This window comes from Pestalotiopsis fici, assembly GCF_000516985.1.
Source record: "Pestalotiopsis fici W106-1 unplaced genomic scaffold PFICI_Scf_12, whole genome shotgun sequence".
Lineage (NCBI taxonomy): Eukaryota > Fungi > Ascomycota > Sordariomycetes > Amphisphaeriales > Sporocadaceae > Pestalotiopsis > Pestalotiopsis fici.
In genome coordinates, this window is record NW_006917102.1 from 2,065,865 (window position 1) to 2,092,341 (window position 26,477).

At 51.0% G+C, this 26,477-nt stretch overlaps 8 protein-coding genes across 8 annotated transcripts; 5 read left to right on the plus strand and 3 right to left on the minus strand.

Moving 5' to 3' along the window:
• Positions 1-1,541: 1,541 nt before the first annotated feature.
• Positions 1,542-8,248, plus strand: PFICI_14363 (uncharacterized protein; the record flags this gene model as incomplete). Its single annotated transcript, XM_007842944.1, has 5 exons — positions 1,542-1,588; positions 1,665-2,184; positions 2,245-2,332; positions 2,386-5,553; positions 5,616-8,248. 5 exons carry the CDS (start codon positions 1,542-1,544, stop codon positions 8,246-8,248), a joined length of 6,456 nt encoding a protein of 2,151 aa, XP_007841135.1.
• A 358-nt stretch (positions 8,249-8,606) lies between these two features.
• PFICI_14364 (uncharacterized protein) lies at positions 8,607-9,474 on the minus strand (the record flags this gene model as incomplete). The annotated part of the gene is made up of 2 exons (XM_007842945.1): positions 8,607-9,097; positions 9,186-9,474. The coding sequence occupies 2 exons, from the start codon at positions 9,472-9,474 to the stop codon at positions 8,607-8,609; spliced, it is 780 nt and encodes a 259-aa protein (XP_007841136.1).
• A 2,405-nt stretch (positions 9,475-11,879) lies between these two features.
• Positions 11,880-14,249, plus strand: PFICI_14365 (uncharacterized protein; the record flags this gene model as incomplete). Its single annotated transcript, XM_007842946.1, has 9 exons — positions 11,880-11,892; positions 11,991-12,110; positions 12,167-12,677; positions 12,737-12,803; positions 12,854-12,910; positions 12,970-13,017; positions 13,077-13,696; positions 13,752-13,946; positions 14,009-14,249. 9 exons carry the CDS (start codon positions 11,880-11,882, stop codon positions 14,247-14,249), a joined length of 1,872 nt encoding a protein of 623 aa, XP_007841137.1.
• Positions 14,250-15,331: 1,082 nt separating this feature from the next.
• PFICI_14366 (uncharacterized protein) lies at positions 15,332-16,114 on the plus strand (the record flags this gene model as incomplete). The annotated part of the gene is made up of 1 exon (XM_007842947.1): positions 15,332-16,114. One exon carries the CDS (start codon positions 15,332-15,334, stop codon positions 16,112-16,114), a length of 783 nt encoding a protein of 260 aa, XP_007841138.1.
• A 395-nt stretch (positions 16,115-16,509) lies between these two features.
• Positions 16,510-18,313, minus strand: PFICI_14367 (uncharacterized protein; the record flags this gene model as incomplete). The annotated part of the gene is made up of 4 exons (XM_007842948.1): positions 16,510-16,974; positions 17,025-17,911; positions 17,987-18,058; positions 18,112-18,313. 4 exons carry the CDS (start codon positions 18,311-18,313, stop codon positions 16,510-16,512), a joined length of 1,626 nt encoding a protein of 541 aa, XP_007841139.1.
• Positions 18,314-19,854: 1,541 nt separating this feature from the next.
• PFICI_14368 (uncharacterized protein) lies at positions 19,855-21,676 on the plus strand (the record flags this gene model as incomplete). Its single annotated transcript, XM_007842949.1, has 5 exons — positions 19,855-19,938; positions 20,005-20,326; positions 20,377-21,119; positions 21,188-21,319; positions 21,374-21,676. 5 exons carry the CDS (start codon positions 19,855-19,857, stop codon positions 21,674-21,676), a joined length of 1,584 nt encoding a protein of 527 aa, XP_007841140.1.
• A 526-nt stretch (positions 21,677-22,202) lies between these two features.
• On the plus strand, positions 22,203-23,642 carry PFICI_14369 (uncharacterized protein; the record flags this gene model as incomplete). Its single annotated transcript, XM_007842950.1, has 1 exon — positions 22,203-23,642. One exon carries the CDS (start codon positions 22,203-22,205, stop codon positions 23,640-23,642), a length of 1,440 nt encoding a protein of 479 aa, XP_007841141.1.
• A 66-nt stretch (positions 23,643-23,708) lies between these two features.
• On the minus strand, positions 23,709-25,868 carry PFICI_14370 (uncharacterized protein; the record flags this gene model as incomplete). The annotated part of the gene is made up of 4 exons (XM_007842951.1): positions 23,709-24,925; positions 25,012-25,271; positions 25,333-25,764; positions 25,816-25,868. 4 exons carry the CDS (start codon positions 25,866-25,868, stop codon positions 23,709-23,711), a joined length of 1,962 nt encoding a protein of 653 aa, XP_007841142.1.
• Between the last annotated feature and the right edge of the window lie 609 nt (positions 25,869-26,477).

Below are 26,477 nucleotides of genomic sequence, written 5' to 3' on the forward strand. Positions count from 1 at the left end.
GGTGTGGCCTCACCGATCATCTTGAAGAGAAAAGGGGTGCAGGACGAAGGCCATTGATTGGAATCATGAGGCCCCCTGGCCAGTCTCGGTACGCGCTGAGTAGGCGCTCCGCTCGCAGCTCTTACTCAGTGTCGGTCAATTTAGGGTTGCATACGTAGAATAGTCCCCTTGCCAATAAAGAATTAAAAATATCTTTTCCTGGTCAGGTTCGATGGAGGCTCTGCAGATTGAGGAGCATTCTAAAACTGACAGCGTATGTGTATGCAGGTCAACAAGCGAGGTGTGTACCATGTATGCGCCCTGTTGACTCTTTTCAGTGACCGTTTCTTTCCCCATCAGAGGTTTGTCCCACCTCCTTGAGACAGGGTCCAGGTTGGCTTTGGCCCCTGGAGGTTCAGTGTGCCTTTTGGTCCTCGGATTTCCCCACCAAGATTCGGACGTCTGTGCGGGCGGGGTCGAGTCGACAGCAGTGGGACGCTTTTTTTTTTTTTTTTTTTTCAATTTATCTTGTCATTGAGTATCAACCAAAGCCGCCGACACGACAACATGTCCAAGCATTTGTCCACCAGTAATTTGGATGGGAGTTACCGTTACGATGCTAAATGATACATAGTAGTATCAGGCAATTTTAAATGCTGGGCAGACTCCAATGTCTTCAAGCTTTTTTTTTTTTCCCTCGGAAGATCTACCAGTGGACGCATCGTCCCTTAGTTCGATGTGTTTAATCTAGGTCTCCAATGTTCTGCGGCTGAATCAATGTTTACGTGCAGATGTCAAGCTAGACATTCAACGCTCCAGTTCATCCCTTTTGCCTATGTTTTTTTCATCGCGGCTCACTCGGTCCTGCAGATGGATCTGAGTTGCAGGCAAAATGCTCTCTCTCTGTCTTGGCCGTCCAAAAAATGCTCGGGAGTGACTTTACCACGTCTCAATGGGATGTGACGTCTCAAGTTTCAGCTGAAACAAGCCGAGCAGGGCCTCCATGACTGCCTCCAGGGTGCCCGGCCTCGACTCAACCCAATCATGGATCCGGATCATGTTCGGAATTAGCTGCTTATGGATAGATCTCGAACATGCCCATGTGAATCCACCGTTTGAGACCGCTAGGAGTAGGCCCTCATTACTTTCCATGTACTCGGTGCACTCAGTAGGCACGGCTCCAGGCCTTTGCCACGATGCATGTCTGTCTATCTGTCTGTCATCAGGTAGTATTCTATCATCCAAGGAGGTTTAGGTCTGTAGGTCCGGGAGGCAGTCGAGCCACCCGTTGCAGACAGCGCGATCATCAAGCAGCTTGTCAGAAGCGATCCCATGATAGCTGTTTCCTTCTATTGCGCCGTGCTTGTAGCCCCCCCTTACCTTTCTCTCAACACTGCCCCAGCCTGGCTTGAATGTGATGGCATCGTCGGATATGTCGTTGTGATGTTTACACTTCTCATTATGTTTCTTTCATCTTGACTCCTATAATCCAACATACCCATTGACTGGGTCTTTGTCTTCTCTTCTCGGCCGCTGGACGCCGGTGAGTCGGTCGCGCCGTCATGGCCATCTCAGGGACTGTACAGGCCTTGATCGCGGCCTTCTTCTTGTAAGTCACGATTCGCATCAGCCCAAAGGAAACAAGTCAATGATACCCTCTTCACTACTAACACTGGATGATGCAGTGGTATTCTTGTTAATACGGCGTCGGCTGGGCTCTTTCTCTACATTAAAGGCCATGGCTCAACAATCTTTCGGGACGGCCTGAGGCTGGCCCTCATCTTGTTCCTAGCATCATCGGCCCTATGGGCACAGGTTGAGTTTCTTGCTACTTTGATAGACTCGACTGCATCTTCAACTTGCCAAGCCGCCGTCAGCATTTCGTCGCTTTTTGATCAGCTTGCACGCGTATCGATCGAGCAATTCCTCATCTGGGCAATAGCAAAGGATGGGCGGAAGTCGGCGGCTGGACTAGCAACCCAAGTGCTCTTGCTCGCACGTTTCGTCGTGGGAATGGTCTTTGTGGGCGTGACTAAACCACAATTCAACTCCACTTGCGTGCCGCTGTCAAGCATAGAACCAGTTGCCATCACGGTCATTGCTCTGGATGCCGTGATCCTGACAGCCATTGCTGCGCTTGCTTTGAGCGCCAGGTCTGGCAAGACGGTCCTTCTTATCCTGGCAGCTCTTGCTATATGGATGGGGGTCAGTAATACTTTCTCGTCGTACAGGTGCTACAACATACTGACATGAATCATGTTATAGACAAGCGTCACTTTGCTTCTTGGCATGAGCACGATTGACATGTTCTTTAGAACCACTCTCCCGGCTATTGGACTACTCATACTGACATGTGAGTATTTGTACATTTGGTTTGACATCAACACCGCTAACTTGAACTCTCAGCCTTGGTGACAATACTATCTAGTATTTTACCCACGACTCAACCACGACGACCACTGACTCCGGATTCACCAACACCGCAAACCATGAATAGGAATTTGGACATTTCCACATCCAGTTCTGATGAGTATCCGCCATCACGATACGCCGAAGTGAAGGGAACGGGAAGCATGGTGGTGACCGGATTTCCAGACTCTGAACTGGCGCCCAAGAATGGCAACGCATCAACGCTGCCTACCCTCGCGCGTCCTGTTACTGGTGTGACGGGCATCGGTGGTGTTCCCGTGCGAGGGCAATTGTTCCCTCCGCCACGATCCAATACGGTAGATCAGGTCACATTGCAAAGTGAGGTGCGAACCCGAATCGACTTGCCACAACGAAGCAAGTCGAACCCCCCTCGCAAGATGACCAAGGGAAAACTGGTCATCTCTGCTCCAATTCCGATCGATAAGCCCGAGACGCAGGATGCTTTCAACAAGATTCCAACTATAGATCTCGCGACTGCTGCCAAGAATGAGCAAGAGAGGAGGGATGGATATGCCCGGAGGAAATCAGCATTAATAGCAAATAGACCAGCTCCAAAGCCTCCGGTCATGCAAAAGGAAGAGCCTTCGATGCGTTCCACGGGTATCAAGCGCCAGGAAATTGAGCAAGAGTCTTTCACGGAAATTGGTCGCACAAACTCGAACAAGACAGCAAAAAGCGGTGGTCTGTCTGTCGAAGGAAACGCCTCGTCTTCTTCTGCTCAGCTATCACCAGGAAATGAAGAGCTGAGAAGAAGGTCCCCGCGACAGGTCATGCCGACCGCGATACCAGCAAAGACTCCAAACAAGGCCTCGACTTTCCAACCCATAACTCCGGGCCAGCCGTTCCGTATTCCTATTCCTCGCGCGCAGCCACCACCGGAACCAGCGCCAGTCAAAGTACCTGAGCCTGTGAAAACGCCTCTTCAGAGACGACCGACGAATGGCCTGCCCTCCAACCCACGTGCTCAGACAGTAAAGAGGACCTCTGAAGACAGCGAGACCGAACAAGGCCAGACTGTCATGTTTATCAACAAGATCACCTACGATGATCCCACCTATGTAAACGACATAATCCAGGGCGCCACAGCTACCAAGACACCACGCTCGCCACTGAAATCCTCCAACTCGGTTGTCCACCGCCCGCGCCCAATTCCGCGAAAGGGCGACAAAGACCGTTTGGTGTTCCCAGCAGAAGTGTCAGCAGGGCATAGACGATCAAAATCGGCGGGTTCCATCCTGAACAGACGGTCGATTCTCCAATCACAAGCAGGAAGCCCGACCCAATTGCCACCACTTCCCCCGCCACCACAAAGCCTTGGAGAGGTCCAAAGGCCCCATCCAAATGATACCAAGAGCATGACATTTGACGAAAAGATGTCCTTGTTCTATACCGGACCCCCCAGTGCATCGTCCGTTGCCTCGACACCAATGATGAAGAGGAGGTCCTCGGTGCCAGAGATGCCCCCTTTGCCTCCGACATTACCACTTCTCAATGGCTCGCCGCTCACCCAGAACGCACCCAAAATTGATGGAGAGCGCAGATTCACGCAGACGACAGCTACTGATCGCACCAGTATTCGAACTCAGAGCATTCTTGGCGTTGGAGACTATGAAAGCAGGGACATCTCTGAAACGAACACAATTGTGGTGGATGGATTGAGCACCTTTAGGTCACCTGGCGTTGTCCCAACTAATGACGCTGCTCTTGACATGTCTGATAACAGGCGACAGTCTTCACCAGTCATTCCTGTTCTGCGATACTCGAGTTTGACTGCATCTACTGTGGGAAGGACACACGATGATGGCACGACCGACTGGGGATCAGTACATTCACCAGTCGCCGCAATAGACATGTCGGCTACTCGCCTCAATGTACGGTCAACATACATCAAGAAGGACTCCAAAGTACCGTCCATTTTGAGCGGGTTTGGAGATGAGGTGATGACAGTGATGCTTGATACATCATCGGAACATTCGACAGCTAATCGACAGTCCTTCTTCCTCGATGACGAGTCAGTACCTGATGTGCCACAGATTGAGCAAAGGCTGTCCAAATGGCATCACCGTGTTGGTGAGGAATGTCCCACTTTCTCGACTAGAAAGGAAAGGGTCAAGTCAAGAAAGATGCCTCCACCTACGCCACTACTCTTGCGTACAGCCAGCCAGAAGGGCGCTGTTGTCATACACACTGCTGAACCCTCACCAATGGAGTCACCAAACGCAGCTTACAACAAGATTCAGGCACAGCTACAAAGGTTTGATGAGCCCAACCGAGATTCGATTGGTAGTGAGGGCAGGCGGATGGCCCTCCTCGAGGACTTGGAGCTTGAAATGGGTCAACAGGAGAGCCGCTGGCAGACTATGCAGAATAACCTGGATCGCGACTCGATATCTACCTTGCAGACTGATTCTCGACCAATCTCGATCTACAGCCCAGCAAAATCAAGCACCCGCCCGCAGTCTATCTCTTCAGCGCTTGCTGAGCGCAGAGCCTCCCGACGTGCTCGCCTGAGCAGGGCTAATGTGTCAAAGGAAGACCTTGTGACTGCTACTCGAGCATCATTGGCCTATAATTCTGGAAGCCAGCGCGAGAGTATATTCCAGATGCGCTTAGCAGCAGCCGAATTGGAACTTGCAGAGAATGCCCCAGAGCTATTGATGAGCCGCAGCAGCTTGAATTTTTTCACTATTTCCAAGGCTGATCTCGGCAGCCCTACGCCTCCGGAAAGCGACACTTCTGATTATGAGATGGAATTTCAAGCTCAACTTCTGAGTGCCAGGACATATGAGCCGCCTGCTACTAAGCAAATCTCTCACTTGTGGCAGCCCAATCCGCCCAAGATCCGATCCGCAGCCGGGCTGATGTGGGAAGCACCTATCCAGGGACCAGAGTCCGAAGATCCGGTGGAGTTGCCGGGATTGTCTGTACGCCCGGCGATCAGAAAAAGTGCAGAACCCCTCAAGATTTATAGCACTAGGTTATGGCAGAAGCCGCTCTCATCTGCCAAGTCCGAACGTAGCGTTGGTCTATGGGGTCAAAAGACACCGCAGCCATCCTCTGAGCCTGCGAAGCCAGTCAAAGCTCGCCCTCTCACCCAGCGCCCGCCTCGACGAAGCAAACGTGTGACGCTTCTTCCAGATATTCGTAAGTCGTACTACATACAGCCCTAAAATTCTTTTTCTCCAAGTATCGCTAACAAGAAGCAGTCGAAAGCCCGGAACCTCTGCCGGATAAGCGTGGCACGCTCGGTATCTTCCAGTTTCCCTGGGGCGAGCGCAGCGCGAATGCCACCGTGCAGCCGCGCCCAAGCCAGGTTTTCATGGCCATGCCAGGCACAATGACCAGTGGTGGACCACGAATCAGTGCCTCTTTGGAGGCCCGGGCGAGGCAGCTCGAGGCGGACGAGTACGAATCGTCCTTCTTCGATGACTATGATGAAGAAGACGAAGGCGACAACTTCGACGACGAATATGAGGACAGCGGTGACGAATTCGATGAAAATACTCTCTGGGAGATTGCTGGATTGCTTCAAACCAGTGTGCCGTCAAGAGAGAGCCTGTTCCCATCGGAATTTAGTCCATCGGTCATCGATGACTACATGGCTGAGCGAACATCGGAAGATCAACTTGAAGAATACGACGAAGACTTCAACATGGTGTCTGAAGAGGATGCAGTCAGAGAAACGATTGCACTGTTTCCAAAGCCTCATGATGAAGTTACCAAGACCTTCCTATGGGAGTTTGACACCAAGTCTGGGGCTTCTCGTGAAAGCTTTGGTCTAACTCAGCCAGCCGACGATGTGTGGCAAAGCTACATCCCAACGGATGCCGAGGCAGTCAGACTGCGAAGTCAGTTTTCGGATCCAGCAATAACACTTGAGAGCAATCAGCTATGGATGCCTGCTTCACTGAAGACTTATGGCAAGCCTTTGCTTTGGACCCCTCATTCAAGGTCTTCTGGAACTGGACACCACCTCGGCCTGCCTCAACCAGATCTGGCAATCTGGTTGGAATACATGCCTGGCCCCGAAGTGCTTACACGATCGAATTCGCGTGTTGAAGAGCCTGCCAAGATAGAGAGTACTTCACTCTGGACTCCTGTAGCGACTACCCCTACGTCAAGGACCTCACTGCTTTGGGCCAGCCCACTGCTAGAGCTCAAAGTTCCAGAGACTACTTCCGCAAGACAAGGTAATGACGTAGAGCACCAAAGACGGAGCTTCATGTGGGAGAAACCCATTCTACTTCCCCAAGCCCACCTTGATGGCCTCTTCAATGCAAAGACTGCTCGAGCCGACTTTCGAAGAACATCAGCTACCCCTCCTGCGGCTGCCATGATCAAGAAGCCGCGTACTAACAAGGAACCTCTCCAGACACTCACAACACGAGGTCTGTGGAAGAATGTTCCAAAGCTAGTTGCACGTTCAACAGGAAAGCGCCAAACCCTGTGGTCTTCGACTTCTGTCCGTGTTGCAAATACAACAACTCTATTCCAGCTCGATGTCACCCGTAAGACTTACAGGACCACGACGGTCGAGCCAGCAGCTCTGAATATGGTGACCAGGCCAAGAAAGTCAAATGCTCCGCTCCCCAGACTCGAGACATCGAGCTTCTGGAAGGCAACGGATGATAAGAAAGCCAAAGTCAACTGGATCAAGCTGTGCTCATCCAAGGTGACTGCTAGCAAGCCCGCTACATCCTCTCAAGGTCTCTTCAAGATGGACTCGACTAGAAAACAGTGGCGCACGACATCAGCTTCCCCTGCCGCGTTGGACATGACCACAAAGTCACGTTCGGTCGATGCACCTCTGCCGCAGCTGGAGTCTACCCGTCTCTGGTCACCCACTCGTACTGCATCTGTTGAAGCTGACTGGATTACAATCTCTTCGGTGCGACCCAGAAGCCCCTCGGTCGCATCTATCGCGTCTACAAGCTCTGCACTGCCCTCTCCTGTCACGGATGCATCCTCTATTAGGACGACTAGCACCAAGGCATCAACTATTGCACCATCGGTTTCTAGCATGTTCGGTTTCCGTGGCTTCTTTGGAAGAAAGAAGGCCGAGCCTGAGATCCCAAGCACCCCCGAGGATGCTGCACTACCGCAAATCCCCGAGATACCAGATGAGGCTTTCATCGTGAAGAACCTGGATGAGGTGCCTCGCAAGAAGGTTGTGCGCACACCGAAGCGCTCAGTGCGTCGCCCAAGCATTGTCTCTGAGAAGGACTGGGATGCGGCTCTGGAGGAGGCCATCAAGGCCAGCCACATCGCTCCCAAGATTGTGCGCAGGCCGTGGTCACCCAAGGAATGGTCAATGGCTCTCAACGAAGCCATTTCCGCCAGCTACCCCAACAACCGCTTCTCCCGGGGACAGGTCCTCCCCGCTCAGTGGGATGAGGAGCTTCGTGAGGCCATTGCTCGCTCCCAACGTCCTGCACACGACGTGTCCACCCGTCATCCCGTCTTCTTTGGCTCAATGACAACAACAGCCACTGATGTGCACCCTGCCATGTACGGGTCCGTGAAGGGCACTCCCACACTCGCTCAAACTAGCTCTAAGCAGCCACTTCTCTGGTCCGAATCAGTGCCGTCCTCATCGAACCTTGCTGCGAATATGTGGGCACCTCCCGCAGGCCAGCCCACAAGCCATACAGCTTCGAGCTTGCCTGAGGTACCATGTGCTTCAGCCCGCAAGCAGACCAAGACGCCTCCCTCCACGATTCCGGTGCCGAGCTTCACTGGCCAAGACATGTGGAAGCGCCAGGGCCCACCAAGCAAGCAGCGCGATTGGCTTGACGACACAATGAAGAAGCGTTTCACGCGCGTCGAACTGAGATACTAGACTCAAATTTCATTCTCTAGATGGCGAGGTTTCCTTTGGTTATTATGGATCAGTGTGGAGTTGCCTACATATTTATGTAAATGCATCAATACCCCTTCCTTGGCTTAGGGTGTACAACATTTCTTTTCTTTCAAGGAGATTTCCCAAGGAGAAGTGGTAGTATTGGTAATGATATCACGCGTCACGCATCATGGTATCATTGATCTCTTTTTCTGTACTAATTTGCAGTATCGTGGCTTTGGTCGCTTTCGCGCTTTAGCTAGATAGACAATCAAAAATGAAATGGTTCAATCCTTACTTTTCCTTATAACGCCATAGGAGACCGTGACAGCGAGACATGCAATCAATTCAAGGCACTTCAAGCGGCATTGCCACCATCCACAGTGAGGCCCACGAAGACCACCAACACGGCTGCATAGGCTGCAGTACTTGCCATAACGTCCATTGGTTTCGTCAGTGATAACGCCATCAATACACCAAATATGAGGATGCACACAGTAGTCGTAATAAGAGCAGTGTACAGTGTGTTATGAAGAACCATCAGCCACATTGGTCCGACCAGGAAGATACCGCCCAGGATGGCGAGAAGCATGCGCTGAAAGAAACCTTCCCAAAAAATTGTTTCACAGTTGACATCTCGAGTTCCTCCAATTGGCGCCGGATACACGGAGGAGTCTTCCCATTTGCGAGTCGGCTTGGATTGACGCGGGGAACCTTTATCGTTTTCCAAGTCTTTCATGGCGACATCCAACATGCAGCGATCAATATAGCGCTCGCCAGTGATAATAAATGGATCGCCAGACTGCCAGATAAATTTTCCCATGTACTCATGGTCCTGCAAGGCTTGTACTTCATGGTTTATTAGCAGAGGCAGATCAATCGAGTTTGGCTTGTACGTGATGATGATGATGCTCCTTGACCCGAAAGGTGCGCTCACCGTATTGCCGAAGATCGCTGGCCCAATCTGCGGGCTCTGTAGCCCCATATCGAAGGTCAACAGCATGCTGCAATAGTCTGTGCTGCAACTTGCGCAAATGAACGCGTTGCAGTTCTGAAATGTTGATTCTGTATGTGGATTTCTTCACATCGTCTGGATAAACAATCCTTTCTATCAGATTGCGTCTGTGGTGACTCCTGATCCAGGAATCATCTTCAAAATCAAGGGCCAGAAGCCCAACTTCGACATCAGGTTTCCTGCGGGCATGTCTGAGCATATGGTGAAACATGGGTACTTTGTAAATAAAATGTATCAAAGGCTACGATGGAGACAAAGATTCGTTTTGTATGAAACTCTCGCAAATATTAAAGCTAGGATAATATGGGAAGAAACACAGTTGAACGCACACAATGGCCATTCTCCAAATTGATTCAATGTACGTCATACCGTCACAGTTTGACCTGGCTTCTAGCTACTACAGTAGGTAGCCTTATCGTTCTGTTGAAATATAGTTTCGTTCATGGGGCTGCGCTGCAGCTGGGGAAGGGCAAGCCATGTGATATGCGTGTATTTCATTATCACGTGGCACGCATGTACTTGTGAGAAGGGCATGGCCGCCACATCGCACGAATTCAATAATTCACGTCTCGAGGTAAAGCACAAGTATATATATTACCATTTCTTACACATGCCGTATTCCTGGGCTTTGAATCGCACTCTAGCACAACTTTAATTTTGGTCAAATCAGACTCCAACGTTCAAGTCGCAATGTCACTCCAGGTTAATCCTTCAATAAGCGATAGGCGATTAACACTCAACTTTTCTCATGAAAAGACTGCCCGAAATTACCTTCACTATCTCTACAATCTTGAAGAAGAGAAAATATTGGAGATGACCTTTCCAGATCATCATTGGGACTTCTCAAGCGCCCACAACTCTTGGCGAATGGGGTGGATATGTTCCTCCCAGATTCCATAAAAAGTGGAAATAAAACTCGTTACAATGTTGAACTCATCTTTTCCGAACCCGACCAAGCGATACTTTGGAAAGGGAAGATGTTGCTGTGGACATCAAAGTCATCGGATCTCGTTTTGATCCTTTCCTCATCATTGACAATTAAGGATATTGACGTGAAGATGGGCAAGCTGGAAGGAAAACGACAAATGACATTTTCAAATATAACTCAGGCTCATTCCTCCCGGTTTCAAACCATAACTAGGATTGTCAATCGGAAGGACAGTACAGGATAGTAAGGATAACGAAATAGGCTTCTGCTACAGCGGCGGGGTCGTGCGGAAGATCCCCAGTGCTGTAAAGAGGTCTTTACTTTGTTTCTGAATACGATACGCGTCGGCAGTACCGTTGCCATTGGTAAAACGATGAGAGGGTAAATAAAATACCAAGGTACGTAAGGAATTGGACTTCTGAATCGGATACTTTGACCAAGACAATCAACTTTGATATGTATAAATGCAGACTCATGAATAGTATATGTATATATACACGTATGCCCGTGGCCAAGTCGTAATGAGACTTCAGTTCGTTATTCTCGCGAATACCTACCTAACCTAGATATTCAACGAGTGCATCTTACCTACGGGGGACGCTATGCGACAATCAAAGACCAGTCATGGTCCCTTGAGATCGCACCCCATTACCAGAAGCACCGAAATTCTATCGAATTCTGTCCAACTGAAGTGTTTGCAAACATCAAATCAATTACCTGATGACTGCCCATGATAGAATTGGGAAGCAACCGGTGGCGGTTCTTTTCTGGAGAAATGTTATCCGGCTGACACGCCGCTATCCGGGCTACCACAAATAAGGGATTTCTTATAACTTTTTTCACTACTCCGTGTACCGAGTTAAGAATTGATTTGTACTCACTCATAGGCCTTTTTATTGTATGTACGAAGTTGAGCGAATTTTCCTTGCATCATTGGCTAAAACCCGAAGTTCAAGTTGCTTTGGGGTATTGTGTTGAAGTAGTGAAAGAGGAAGAGGAAGAATAATTGTAGCTTTACTGGCCTGGCACCCGCTAATACTACCTAGTAGGCAGGTACCGCATAATATAGCGCACCTACACAACCGAGCCACAGATGTGTATATTTCATGCAATTTAATTGCGCACCAAGCAATAATCTCAAATTTCAATCAAGAAGAAGAACAGGATAGAACTGCCTATGGTAATTAAAATGATGTATCCTTTTTTTTTTCTTTCTCGTGCCTCCAGTAGCAAGGGGGGAAAGCGATCCTGTCTTCAGTAGCCCGAATAGCGGATGGGGGTCAGCCCGGGTAATATTTCTCCTTGTCTGCTGAGTGTGCTCGGTATTTTTTCTAAGTTCCAATGGGTAAACAGCACCAGCAAGCGCCCCAGGGTGCCACGCAACCCCTGTCCGCGCCTCTGAAACTTTCCCCAGAACTGCCGTCGCGCATTGCCTTCCCCGAGGTTCGATTTGCCGGGTTAAAATGGATAAGACCCGCCTAAGGAGGTCGCGCGTCTACGCATCCCGATCGAGCTTCAATCAATCGGATCCGGCTTCTTGTCGTCCCAGTGCTACTTAGCCATACGAATATCTTCATAATTCAAAATATCGTCAATCTTGTCAAACGACAATCCCTCGACATTGTGTGCATCGCCATTTATTCGCTCACCCACTCGCTCACCCACTCGTGGTTGATTGATACACAGACATGGCGGCAGTTGGTGAGAAGTCCTCCCACCCTCTCCCTCCTTCCACTCTCTGAACGATCTGACTTACCCCACCATATGCCGGTGACGTGGTTACTAACGGCCCTGAATAGCTGCATCAGTTGCCGCCACTACGGCTGGCCTTGCCTACATCGACGCCAAGTATCATATCCGCAAGGACTGGGCCCTCATTAGGGGCAAGAAGAAGGCTGCCAAGTTGCTGCAGAAAGCAAGTAGGTTACATGCTGCAACCAAATCTCTGCAGTATCACTAACGGAGCCGCATCTAGTCCATGATAAGCGGGTATCTCCCTACTACTTCTTTGAGCATCAAGCTCAAACCAAGCCAAACGCAGAATGTATCTGGTGGCGCCCTGGCAGCTTCACGTGGGCTGAGACGTACTCGCGGGCGAACCAGTTTGCGCACTTCTTCCTCGCTCAGGGCGTACAGCCTGGGGACCTGGTTGCACTCTTCATGGGCAACAGTCCCGACTTCATCTTTGCCTGGTTGGGTCTCTTTGCCATTGGAGCCGCGCCAGCCATGATCAACCACAATCTCACCAAGGCGGCGCTGCTGCACTGCTTGGGCATCAGCAATGCCCCGCTCATACTCGCTGACGGAAGACCGGAGCTGCTGGAGAGAATCGAAGAGGTCAAGGGCGAATTGGCCGAAAAGGGCGTCAAGGTCATCACCCTCGGCGACGTGAGGGCGGATATCAACGCCACAAGGACAGAGAGACCCCCCGACAAGTTGAGAGAGGACGTCAAGCCCGGCTCGCCTTTTGGTCTATTTTATACCAGGTCTGTTGTTGTTGCTTCCTAATCAAGCTGGCGATTCATGATGACTGATTATTGAATAGTGGCACAACTGGCATGCCAAAGGCCTGTATTGTCCCTGCGGCAGCTGCATTCAATGCGGGAGTCAGCGTAGGAGTCATGCTTCTTGTCCAGAGGAGAACTAGGCTGACGATATTTAGAGACAATGTGGTTTTGCCATTGTTCAGGGTGAAAACGAGCGCTACTACGACTGCATGGTGAGTAGTCTAAATTTTCACGGGATACACAACAAAATATTGGACTGACCAGATGACAGCCATTGTATCATGGTACTGGTGGCATCAGTGGAATGACGCAAATCTTGGTGAGTTGATCAAGCAATATCCTCCTCAGCGTGACTTTGTGTGCTTACTAGCTTGTCAGACTGGAACTACTCTATGTCTTGCACCGAAATTCAGCGCTTCTGGCTTCTGGGACGACATTCGTGCCTCGAGAGCCACTTGGTTCGCCTATGTGGGCGAAACTCTGCGATACCTGCTTGCTGCGCCCCCGTCTCCCCGGGACAAGGACCACAATGTGCACTCCATCTACGGAAATGGCTTGAGGCCAGACGTGTGGAAGGCATTCCGAGATCGCTTTGGTATCGAAAAGATCTTTGAGTTCTTCAACAGCACGGAAGGTGTGCTTGCATTGGACAATCCAGCGAGAGGCGAGTTCCACGCTCACAGTGTGGGTCATCATGGTCTTTTGCTAAGGAACCGGTACCACGACACCTACATTCCGGTTGCAATCGACCCAGACACTGGCGAGATTGCCCGGGATCCCAAGAGTGGGTTTGCCACCAGAGTGCCGTATGAGGCGGGAGGCGAGATACTCGTTGCGCATCCCAGCGCATACACTCCGCCCTTTGTGGGCTACCATGGTAACCAGGAAGCTACCGACAAGAAGTTTGTGCAAGATGTCTTCAAGAAAGGCGACGTATACTACAGAACCGGCGACGCGTTGAGACGAGACACTGATGGTCGATGGTACTTCATGGACAGGTGAGTTTGGCCAATTGCGGCGAGGCCATATCGAGTATACTGACATTCTATTCAGACTGGGAGATACTTTCAGATGGAAAGGCGAAAATGTCTCCACCGCAGAGGTGTCTGAAGTGCTTGGGCGCTACCCAGGTGTCTCCGAGGCCACCGTCTACGGAGTGGGTATCCCGGGCCACGATGGCAAAGCCGGCATGGCAGCAATCTACATAGACCCGGCCAACAAGAGCTTTGATTACGATGGGCTCTTGAAGTATGTTGCATTCAAAACAAAAAAAGACGGAAATAATCAAGAGAGCTAACATGAAGAAACAGACACTCCCGGACTCACCTACCCAAATATGCCGTCCCAATCTTTATCCGGCAAATCAAGGAACGCTCGGCGACGCACAATAACAAGCAGAACAAGGTGCCGCTCAAGAACGAGGGCATCGACCCAGCCAAAGTCAAGGGCGATCCCATCTTTTGGATAAGTGACAATGGCAAGGGGTCGAGTTACGTACCTTTTGGACAGCATGAGTGGGATCTGCTCACTGGCGGAAAGGCTAAGCTGTAGCTTGTATATAAATCAATGTGCGATCGGGAACTAAGTAGGTACATAGGTATGGGCAAGAAATTAGACTAGATTTTTACATCATGATGTACGTCGACAACTTGAGACTCTAAGCATGAGCGGTAGATTGAAAGAAAGAAAGAAAGGAAAATATCAAGGTTTTTGTTCTTGTATAACGGGCCTAGAAATATGCAACCGTCGTGCTCATATAGGCTCAAGAATTGCATACTGTTTGCGTGGAGAAACCACATGGTCGGACCAAGCTGCCATATAGTCGATTGACTTTCGACTTTCATGCTTATCTCAAGATTTGGAGGCGTAATTTTAACCTTGTTGGTTCGTCTCGCCCTAGCGGCCATGAGGGGTTAAAGCGTCCGTTGTGCCTGGGTCAAGGTAGAGCGCTGCGGGTGACAGGCACCCTGAGAGTCCACTGAAGCCCTGAGATCCCAGCGAGATCTTCCTTCGGGGTCCTAACCTAAACCCCTCTTGGCCCTTGCGGTGGACCCGCCTCATTTCAGCCCATGGTCTAACTCGACATCAGAAGGGCCTTGGGGTTGTGCCAGTGTAATTACTAGTGATGTAGCACCTGCATGCCCAGCAGCAGCACTCAGCGCCCAGCCCATGCAGGTCAGGGCCTCGTCGGTCGGTCGTCGGAAGGGGTGTCTTGGTTTTCCCAGCGGGTGCATATGCGAGTGATTCGCGCGTAGCCCTCGCCTACTTTCATTCCTCTTTTTCTCTCTTTGCGAACCTCACACATCTCACGAGAGTTTGCTGCGAGGGATAGAGAGAGAGAGAGAAAAACCGCGCGGTTGGGAGTCGCATCCCCCGGAGTCTCACGACCACACCGCCGACGTGGGAGGCAGAGACACACATACACATGACTGCATGAAGACCGACATGTCGCTCATTTGCAACTATCTAATTTGAGAATCATCACAAGTCATTCGTTATTCAAAGAGGACTCTGGGAGGAAAGCTCAGACTTGAAAGCAAGGGCGAGCCGCTGTTCTGCTTCCCCCCGAGACAGTCCCATCACATTCACTCATTTTTGTTTACTTTCGTTATACTATATTACACATTTACGCAATGAGACGCACCACACTCGTCACCTTGACGGCCCTAGCCGGCGCACGTGGCGGTCTTGCCGGGACTACAATCTGGGCGACGCCCCACGACAGCTACTCGTCATCTATCGGGGTCCTGGGGTGCAAGATCGATACAGACCGGGTGGCGTACTGGCCGGACTCGGTATCGTGCAGTAACATTTGCGTGTCGGTCAGCTATGCCGGGCGGAGCGTCAAGCTGCTGCGCGTCGACCAGTCGCAGGGCGCCTATGACATGTCTTACGATGCCTGGAACTACCTGTACACGGGAGAGTCGGCCCTGGACAACCCCACGGCCGGCGGCGCCGTCGAGATGGAGTACGAGGACCTGGACGCGGGAGAGTGCGCCGACCTGATCCACACGGACGACAGCAAGTTGCCCTTGAGCGCCTCCAACTCGATGAACTTTCTTGCTAGCTGCCTCGAGGCCGAGAGCGGCGACGACAACTGGGTCGGCGATAACTACGTGCTGTACAACATCCTCGACTCGATATGCTCGTGGGGCTACGACGAGGAGTGCACCCTGGACTGGCCCAGCGCGAACCAGGCGACGTGCGCGAATCCCTTGGGCACCCCAGTGACCCTTACTTCTGAACCCGTCTACAACATCCTCTACCCGTCGGGCCAGAAGGTTCTGGCGTCGACGGGCCAGCAAGTCTCGGATAGTGCCCAGAACGGCAACTCTGGCAGCGGGTTCGCCATACCAGACTCCCGGTGGCTTACGGCTTTGGCAACACTCATGTCGTTGTTGTCTTTATCCGGGTGAGTTTTGATTGTTGTAGCTTTGGAAAGGCGATTTTGTGTTATAAAGATACCCTTGGTTTTTAATGAAAAGGAACTTTGTCCTTACTGGTTGTAGGTCCGAACAGGATTCACATCACGGGAAAGGGTTGGGGGTTTGAGCAATGCGACGTGGTCCTTGGTCGCCAGCCAATATTAGTGCTGGACAACTTGAATGAGAGTCGTGCCTCTCGGGGCAAGCGTTGTGATGGAAGTTTATGAGGATTGCTGTATTCGACCCTAGGATACCAAAACAGAAAGTCAAAAGGCCAAAGATCAATGCCGGGTGGTAATTCCTCGCCATAACCTGAATTTTGTACGTTCGGATGCATATGCCCACTTCTCTATCATACTTGCACCAAAATATGTTTCTCCCTAGAGCTAAAACTGCTGGCGATGCTTCAAATCGACCTTTCTGTATCTAATCACCTCGACGCCTTGCTCATCAATAATACGCTGCGCCTCGATCCGGTAGCCACCAATTGCCGGCCAGATCTTTGTCCAACAAACCCAGTAAACCGCACCCAGTAACAGCACGCCGACGCCCACGACAGGGAACACAAAGTACGGGTATCCTTCAGCGTTCCAATCGCCATCTGGTGGGATAAACGGCACAATCGCCAGAAATACATTTGCCAGCAGATACAGCACCGTGATTGGCAGGTACGAATGCCACGGTGATGTCCAATTCTCAGATCTGCTCCAATGCAAGTAGATCAGTCCGGCGGCGACAAAGGCATTGATCCAGGCTCCTGGATATGTGTACAGGTCGACAATGAAGTTGTAAGCAGGACCTGCCGGAGGAGCCACCAAGATGATGACAGTGACAAGCCAGTGTAAAAAGAGCTATACCGTTTCAGCTGAAAATCATTTCTGGGCAGATGGTAAATACTCACAGCGGCTGCGGGTGCGTTGAAAGGTTTCACGGATGCCCAAAACTTGCTGAATGGCAGCAATCCTTCTTTGCCAAACTCCTGGTTCAGCCGCGCATGGGCAAAGCTGACGGCAAGCACATTGCCCAAGTTGCTCAGGGCCACAAAGGTTGGTAGACTTCGTGCTGCTGCGCTGTCACCAAAGACATTGCGGAAGAAGATTCCCGCCACAATGACTTCAGATGTCGCCAGGTCCTCCTTTGATATGGCGGCAAAGTATGCCACGTTTGCAAGGATATATAGAATGGTGACACCACCGATAGCAATGGGGGCAGCAACCGCGAGGGTCTTCCTGGGGTGTCTCAGCTCACCAATCACGTAGTTGGCGTTCTCCCACCCCTTGTAACTGTATATGATCCGAAGCAGAGCCTGGGCATATGCATAAGCGCCGCCGCCGCCCCATCCATCGCCCTTGTAGAACTTGAAGGCATCGTCAAAGTTGTGCGGGTCTGGGACCAAACGGCGGCCGGCCAGTGCCGCAAAACCGGAAAATACAATCAGTAGAAGAACAATCACTTTAAAGACACCGAGGACATTGACGAGCCGCAAGCCCCATTTGGGAAAGATGGCGTGTAGGCCGACGGCAAAGGTAGCGCAAGCAATGCCGATTCCACGGGCGGCCCAGCCGTCGGGCTCTGTGCTCCCGGAAGCGAACAAGATATACCGCCCAAAGGCCAGCGAGTTGCCAGATGAAAAGCCGAGTAGAATCATCTGGGAGGCCAAGACGCATGTGGCCAGATACCGCGGATGGCGATATACTCTTTCTAGGTAATTCTTCTCGCCTCCTGACAGCGGAATCGCCAAGCCGAATTCGAGAAATACGCTCAAACCACAAAATGTGAGGATTCCACCTGCAACCATGTCAGACATAATTAGACAATGTTTGTAATATTTCAATTGCGAGGCAGAGAGATTTCACCACATACCGACCAACCATAATATGATTGAGACTCCAACAGACCCAGTAGCAGCAAAAATTCCCGATGGCGTTGAAAAGACTGTTTACGTCAATTTCAGTATGAGTATGATGTCTTGGCCAGGTGAAACTTACTTCCGGTTCCTATCATTTTGTTTAAAATAAGGAATACAGCGCCGGTGATGCCTATCTTTCTAGATTCGTCGTACGCCTGAACCACCTCACCCACGGGATCTGTCTCATCGCGGGCTATGGTGCCGACATCTTGGTCGCGCGAAGATCCTTTGGACATGGTGCGCAAGAGTGGCGTCTCCTCGGTCGTATCTTGAGTAGACATTACAAGAAGGAGAGAGAGAGGAGAGGATAAACTCCTCCCCAAAGAGGCTCACGCTTAAATACGAACCAAATGTAACGAATGACCGCCGATTGCTTAACCCCAGCAGACGGCAAGTACGGTACAGTTTAAACGTTACGCGACAGGGTGGGGGAAAATACCAAGACAATCTGTGGACATTCGCAATTCAGACGTTTGTCTTGGCAAAGAGACGAAGGATGGCTACCAGGGAAGTCAAACAAGACATGTATTTCTTGGATCTCAAAGTGTATCACGAGATTTTGTGTGTTTGACCAAAAGGTCCCTGTCTATCTTGTACGTAAACATGGTCTTTTTCCCTCCCCATACGATATACCGGGGCTGTTGTTAAGGAATTGGCGGTCGATGGCGATCGTTCACGCAATTCTTGGGCATGCTGTCTTTTTCTAGGTTGCGAACCAATCGAGGCGTGGCATGCATAGCGCCCACAGCCGTTCGCCATGAGGCCTATAGAGCACGCCATATCTGCCTAACCATCATCTGCTTGAGCACTCGTGTGACCACCGCAACAAGCCGCGAGCCGCATCGCAAAGAGCCCCAAGTGAGTTTTCACCTTCCTATTTCAGAGTAATAGAAGTTAAGCATAAAAAGATAAAAGAGGATATTGCGGAATCGGTGGCTCTTTGATGATTTACAAATTGAATCTGGTACTTGGATCTATGTGCCTAGCCAGTATTCCGATGCAAAGCGGTGAACCTTTTTGCAGCGCTCGAACGAGCATCTGAAACAACGTTGTGGCCTGATTTTATCGTGCTTATTAGCTGGGAAGAAAATAGTCAGAGCTCCCACCGTTTTGTGAACATCAAAATATTTCTCCAGGGAAATTGGAGATATATCAATTCAGTGGACGCCAAGTGCCAAATCCTCGACTACACTTCTCAATCGGAAGCGTTACCACATCTGAACACTGCCAATTGCAACCGCAAAAAAAGCCTGCAAAATGTATGTCTTTGATTGAGAAATTTGTCGTGAAAATTTATTAGAATATGGACGAAGTACTAAGCTTTTGGACACTGTCTGTAAGGGAATATATGCATTCTCGAAGTAATGTAGCGTATATCAACAGGTCGATGGGGTTATGCTCAGGCGCCAGGGTTAGGTTGCGTCGATGGTTGTTCCCGTCTAGTGTGACGGGATTGCGCTAGGTCTCGGGGGTTGTGCCGTCCGTAGGGTTGATTCAACAAATGCTCGCCTGGAATAACTGACTGCTTCTCCTACTATAGAGCATAGGGTCTACTTCAAGACATGCGCTTTTTGGTTAACCGACAGCTATAGGAGCTTCTGTTGAACGATTTTCCGGGACGAGTACTGACTCTATCGGGAGCTTCAAGGCACGGTCACAGGGGTGGGTCTGCTATTTTTAGCAATTTCAGCCCGGTCTATACGACTTGGGCATTTCATCCAGCCTTCTGTGACCGCAATTTTGCTCTGTAGACAGTGAGAAGCATTCGAATATTTGTACTTATTTGAAAGAATAACCACGCGGTGCTCTGTTCGCACACAACATGCTAAAGGCATTCCAGGAGCCGCCGCCTCTTGATGAATCGGGCAGCTATCATGCTTATTTGGAGGCTTGGCAATATAACAATGTAAGCATTCGTGTAGATAACGTGAACCCAAGTGTTTTGTGCTAGCATCTCCTAACGGCTTCTCAGGGCTCAGAGGCCAATACAGACTCTCTGACGGTCAAGCCACTCGACGAGGCCAATGTTGGTAGCTGGGCGTGGCGCAGAGATTCATTTGCAACACCATCTGAACCGTCGCGCCCTGGGAAGTTGGCTGGCGGCCTCAGAGTATTATTTACTCAGCCCAAATCGCAGTTTCGAGCGGATATTCCATCTGTGTTGGTGAAAGCGAATGTGCTCGAGGCCTTGAGCTTACCTGCACATGCCTTTAATTCCTTCCAGTTGCGGTCTGGGGTATTCTCACTTCACACATATCCCGAAGGAAGCACTATTGATAATTGTACCAAGCTCGGTGCGTTCGACTTGAAATGTTCAAGGCTGAGTACTGATGGAAATGCGCAGGCTTGGTTTTCAGGACTCCCTGGAGAGAATGCGAAATTGGTGGCTACGCTGTTTCTCATGATTTCGACACTGCCGTCACGACAGCACTAGTTCTTGGAAATTGTTTTGGACTCGACCGTTATAATGGAAGTGGTGATGCAGTGGAGCCACCGCAAAGGTTGGAAGAGCTCATTAGCCAGATGGAGGAATGCCGAAACCTCTGGACTCATCCTCTACTCCTGCCTTGTCTACTTCTCATTACGCATGTGCGTCTGATTCGATCTTACATCACCAAGCAAATCAGCCAGAGAATCACATCGCTTGAGCAAATGATTGGTGTGACGAGAAGTGATCCATGGGACGGCCACACGGCTCTCCGTGAGGTCCTTCGTAATGGCGGTACCTATCCTGAGCATGAGACCCTCTTGAGTTACCGTCTCTTGAATGACCGTCTCCGGAGCGAGCGTCTCATGGGCCAACTGTTCGTCGACGGTCGGCTGCAACGAGAACAGGCCAAGATTCTTACCCAACTCATCAACACCATAAGCACCAGAATCATCTTGACGAAGCGTTCCCCTCAATGGGACATGGACTGCGTCAAGTTCCTGCGACGAATCCTTGAGACAAGTCCGAGGCTGTCAAATCATCCGAGAATACCAGCCCAGATATTTCAAGAAACCCTCGATTACGTCGAAAGCTACAGCGAAGTTTGCCTCGAAGTCACGCAGACGTCTGAAGCTAGAATGCAACTTCATCTCAACATTGTAGGTCTGATGCATCCAAGGGCTGTCTTTATGCTTTGATGGTCAATACTGACTTGAATACATTCAAGTTGTACACGTCCATTGCACAAGACGACGGACAGACCAGCGCACGGCTGGCAGCCTCTGCAGGCAAGGATAGCACATCAATGAAAATTATTGCCTTGATCACTGCTGCGTATCTGCCAGCAACCTTTGTAGCAGTAGGTCCGTCCATCTAAAGGTTACCAAAAAAAAATATCATTAACCATATCCAGACATTATTCAGCATGGGCATGTTTGAATGGAGGAGCAGCGACTCGGATACAGAAGGAGCTGTTGCTTCATCAAGCTCGATCTCTCCAGACTTTTGGATGTACTGGGCTGTCACCATCCCCCTGACCGTCGTTACTCTTCTGGGATGGGCTGCCTGGTGGAAATTCGAAGAACATCGGTTCGATGTTGAGGTGAAACAGGCCGTGAAAGACAAAACTACATTAGATTCCCGAGGTTCCGATATCGAGAAGACAGGCGTCTACTCAAAGTTCTTGCCCTTGGCACATAGGCGAACGCAAACCTAAGCATGGGCAAAATCGACAATACAGATGTGAAGCGCGGCTTGTAATATACATCACCCTTCAGATCGCACGTTCACGTGGACTCGATATACATGTTGGAAATTGATCAATAAGAAATACATGATGAAAATGCCCAAGCAGATGTATGACATAGAAAGCGAGAGCCTACGGAGTATTCCAAACGGTCCTGTGTTTTCCATATGCTAATCTGCAAGTTGTCGGATCCGACACCCTGTTCAGTGCCGCGCCGGCAATTAAGAAATGGGTCCCCCCGGCATCGGAAAACCACCGGGATTTTGTGATTTGCGGGGGAGGGGAAGGTGCCTTAGCTTGTCCACCTCCACCTCCAGTGACCTTTTCCAGTGAGTGGACGGCGCCTTTGCCTGGGAAGTGGAACTCCCATACCTACACGATCCGACAAGAGGAGACATGTTATATGCAATGCAGCCGCCCATCATGTCAGTACCGTGGGACTTTCAAGGTGTTTCCCCAACTTTGATCCCTTAGCCTACCAAAGAAGAAGAAGAAGATGGCATCTACCACCCACCTCGACCTTAAGCCAACCTTGGCTCGCCTCCCTCCTCCACCGCCAGCAGACCTGCGATCTCAAGTCCAGACACTTCTCCGCGATCCGAGTTCCAAGGTTCCCATCCTGGTCGCCCTCGATGACGACCCGACAGGCACCCAGACCTGCCACGATATCAATGTGCTCACCGTCTGGGACACGCCGACCCTCGTGTCCGAGTTCCGCGCCACGAGCAGCGGCGGCGGCTTCTTCATCCTTACCAACTCGCGCGCTCTTCACCCGGGACCCGCTCGAGCCCTGATCACCGAAATATGCGCAAACCTCAAGGTGGCATCGGCCGAGACGGGAACGCCCTTTGAGATTGTCCTCCGCGGTGACAGCACCCTCCGTGGCCACTTCCCCCTCGAGGCCGAGGCCGCCGAGGACGTGCTCGGTGTAGCCGACGCATGGCTACTCTGCCCGTTCTTCTTGCAAGGTGGGCGGTACACCATTGACGATGTACATTATGTGGCCGAGGGGGAGGTGCTCGTGCCAGCGGCAGAGACGCCGTTTGCCAAAGACGCCACCTTTGGGTACAAGAGCTCGAATCTGAGAGACTACGTGGTTGAGAAGAGCAAGGGGGTAATTCCTCAAGAGAAGGTCACAAGTCTCAGTCTTGATACCATCAGGAACGGTGGCCCCGGCAAGGTGCTGGAGCAGCTCAAGAGTGTAGCCAAGGGAACCGTCATCGTTGTTAATGCAGCTGCCGAGGCGGATGTTGATGTGGTTATTCTCGCGCTCCTCAAAGCTGCCACCGATGGCAAACGGTTCCTGTTCCGGACCGGAGCTGCTTTTGTATCTGCGCGCCTTGGTATTGCACCTATCCCGCCCATTTCAGCCAAGCAACTCAACCTTTCTGGAGCTGTTGGTGGGCTCATCATAGCTGGATCATACGTACCGAAAACGACAGCACAGCTAGATGTGTTGAGGACAAAGAGTGGAAACAATCTGAAAAGTGTGGTGATTGATGTGCGAACACTGCTGAAGTCGGAAGACAGCGCCAGAGACGAGATGGCAAAAGCTGTCAAGACTGCCGAGGAGGAAATCCAACTTGGTCAAGATGTGCTGGTAATGACGAGCCGTGAATTGATCATTGGTGATGACGAGACCCAGAGTTTGGACATAGGCTCCACTGTAGCCAAGGCATTGGTGTCGTTCCTTGTCGACCTCAAGACGAAACCACGCTATGTCATTGCAAAAGGAGGCATCACATCGTCGGATATGGCTACCAAAGGCTTACGGATGAAGAAGGCGGCTATTGTAGGTCAAGCTGCTCCCGGTGTTCCTCTCTGGCGCTGCGACGAGCCAACGGCCAAATGGCCAGGTCTGCCATATGTAGTGTTTCCAGGTAATGTCGGCTCCAATGATACCTTGTACGAGGTTGTAGATGGTTGGAGAGTATAGTAGCTAGACTCGATAAAAACTCTCGAGTGCCAGGTTTGAATCTGGCATCAATTCAATTATTCAGCATCAATACGAGAACTGGCTCGTCAATAGGTTATATACATCATTTGCCGAGTCGCTCCCAAACGCTTCGTAGATGAGGCTATCATTCATGATGGCCAAGTCATCCAGAAAATTATGCCTCGGCCCTTGTACTCCAGTCGTATACGGATCCCAAGCCACACTTTCATCAGTCGCAAAATCATTGTTCGAATTCTCAATCGCTGGTGCTTGATGTCCCGGGCTTGGGCCATATCCCATGGGTCCGAAGCTTATGACGGAATCTGGCGAGACGCCGATGCCCATCTCTTGAGTTTGTCTGGGTTGTTTCTTTGATATTTTACCCAGATTTTCCAACATCTTCTCTAGACCAGACGCGATATGGTACAGGAGGTGCCTCTCCGAGGTGACGGAGTTCTTGAGAAGTAGAATCATGCGCTCCAGCAGATGAGACACGTAATTGGACTCGACATTCAGGCCCATGATGCGGTTCCATTTGGTAGCAACCTTCATCAGAAATACCGAGGCAAAGGCAATCATGGTGTGAACGTAGAGCGGGGTGCCGACCAGGGCCCGGCGCATGTCCTCCTCTTCCAGCACAAAGGTCAGGATGCTGGCGGCGGCCGAGATGGCCATGTTGGCAAACTCTTTGCGCTCGGTCGACAGACGTCCCTGCGACAGACTCACGCCGCGGATGGCGAGCGAGTTGAGCTGTAGCTTGGCAAAGTACGAGTAGAGAATGATGCCCTTGGGTGGGAACGAGCCAATGAAGCGGTTGTTCTCCTGCCGCGCGTTCCACCGCATACGCCACTGGTCAATCTCGAGGTTGAAGTTGCGCAAGTCGGCGAAATCACTCTCGCCCTCGCCATCGCCCCCGTTGTGGTTATCGTCCCTCAGCATGGCGCCCGCCGTCGAGTGCTGGAGCGGCAGCTTGCGCTCGACAAAGCGGTCATAGATGCGCGTCAGGATCTGCATGAGCGCGACCTGCGAGAGAATGCGCCGGTCCAGGGCGTCGGCAAAGGGGGACTGCAGGAATAGTTCGTGTTCTCGAATCTGCAGGGACTCGGCAATCATGGGTGGCCTCCCGTAGGCGATGGAGAAGTGGTGGTCGCAGACGTAGAGCATGTACCACAAGCGTGCCCTCAGGAAATGCTCCTTGTCACCCTCCAAGGCCCTTGAAAAGGATTGATGGACGTTGAGCTCGGTTGCGATCCGTATGGCGTGGCCTGATAGTTTCCAAGAGACTAGAAAGCGACCAGTCAGCTTCGGCTTAGTACAAGAAAACATGACACAAAGCCCGGATTACTGGACAGCAAGATCAACAACATACCCTCGGAAAGCCAAAATGCGGCAATACACAAGGCGCGCACATCATCAATATTGTGATAGCGACTGAACATGGAACTGGAAGTCAAGGCCAGAAATTCCTTGTAACACTTGTCAAAGGTCTCGGCGCTCGTCGGTATATGGAGTGCAGTAACAGTCAGGATCGTAGCGGTGAGGAGCTCGGAAGATTTCCTTATATCTGCAAAGCTTGGGTGTGTCTGTTCGAGTCCTACCCACAGGTAGTGATTGAGGCTTGTATGGAAGCTGCGCGTATATACCCGATTAGTCATTCAGAGCCTGTGGGCATATGTTCTGATGAACAAACCTTCGATATAAATCTTCAGCTTCAGGCAACGAGATGACACCTCTCGAGATAAAGTCGTTTACTTCCCTGTTACCGCCAGCTTGCGACCGAGCAGTCTTGGCCTTGTTACTGCGGATATTCCTCAGCCGCGTGACTTCATAGAGACTACCCATGGGCTCCTCAACGTTGACCGAGCCGCCAGGGCCCTGCTCACCATTGCTGGTTTGATCAGGGGAATTTTCCCTAGTCATGGCCATGCGCATATTATCCTCTGCTCCTGGCGGTAAAGCTGCCATAGCTGGGCTGCTGCCACTGTCGGCGGCTCGCATCTGGTTAACATGACCCGGGGTAGGAGGGCGTTCTGGCTTCTGCATAGTCACCCCTTGGTGGATTAATGTCTCTAGCGATTCCCTCATTTGCTTGATTTCCTCGCGCATGGAATCAATTTTACGCCTGTCGTCTGTTATCTCCCATGCGAAGAAAAAGAGCAATGGCTAAACAAACTCGTAGTTCCGCCCTGTATGGCTCGAGTCCATGTCGGATGCAGTCTCGGTCATGACGACTCTTTTGAAAATGCAGGCGGCAACGTTTCTGCGCAGGCAATTTTTGCATTTGGTGTCTCCTGGCAAAATCTCACATTTCATCTTTTGTTTCTTGCACTCGACGCCTAGTTCTTCAACTCAGTCATGGCGCTTTGTCTCTCCAGGGTCGGCCACTTACACGCGCGAGGCTTGCGCCCGGGTCCCGTCCTTCGAACGCCTTCATACTGTGAAATTTGGCCATGTTGCTCAGCCGCGTGCCATTGACTCTCTCCTATTGTCGTACGTGGTATTTGCGTCGATACTGGCTGCTGCTCCATGGCAATGGCGTTCGTCACGTCATGGACGTTGCTTTTTCCAGTAGCAGCTACAGCAGCAGCCCCCGTGTTGCACGGAAAATCGGGAAATGAAGTATTCATATGCAAAATCTGGGGAATGCCTGGGTCAGAAATGCCGCCGGCACCGAATCGGCTTTCCGGTCTTCATTCTCCGTAAGTTGCGCTGCCAAACTTCTCCACAACTTCAACCATTGCGACACACTATAGGCGAAGCTAATACGCGGATCCTCTGGGGATGCGGGGTGCTCTAGCTCTCGGACAAGTGTCCGACTACTTATTTGGGTAGTAT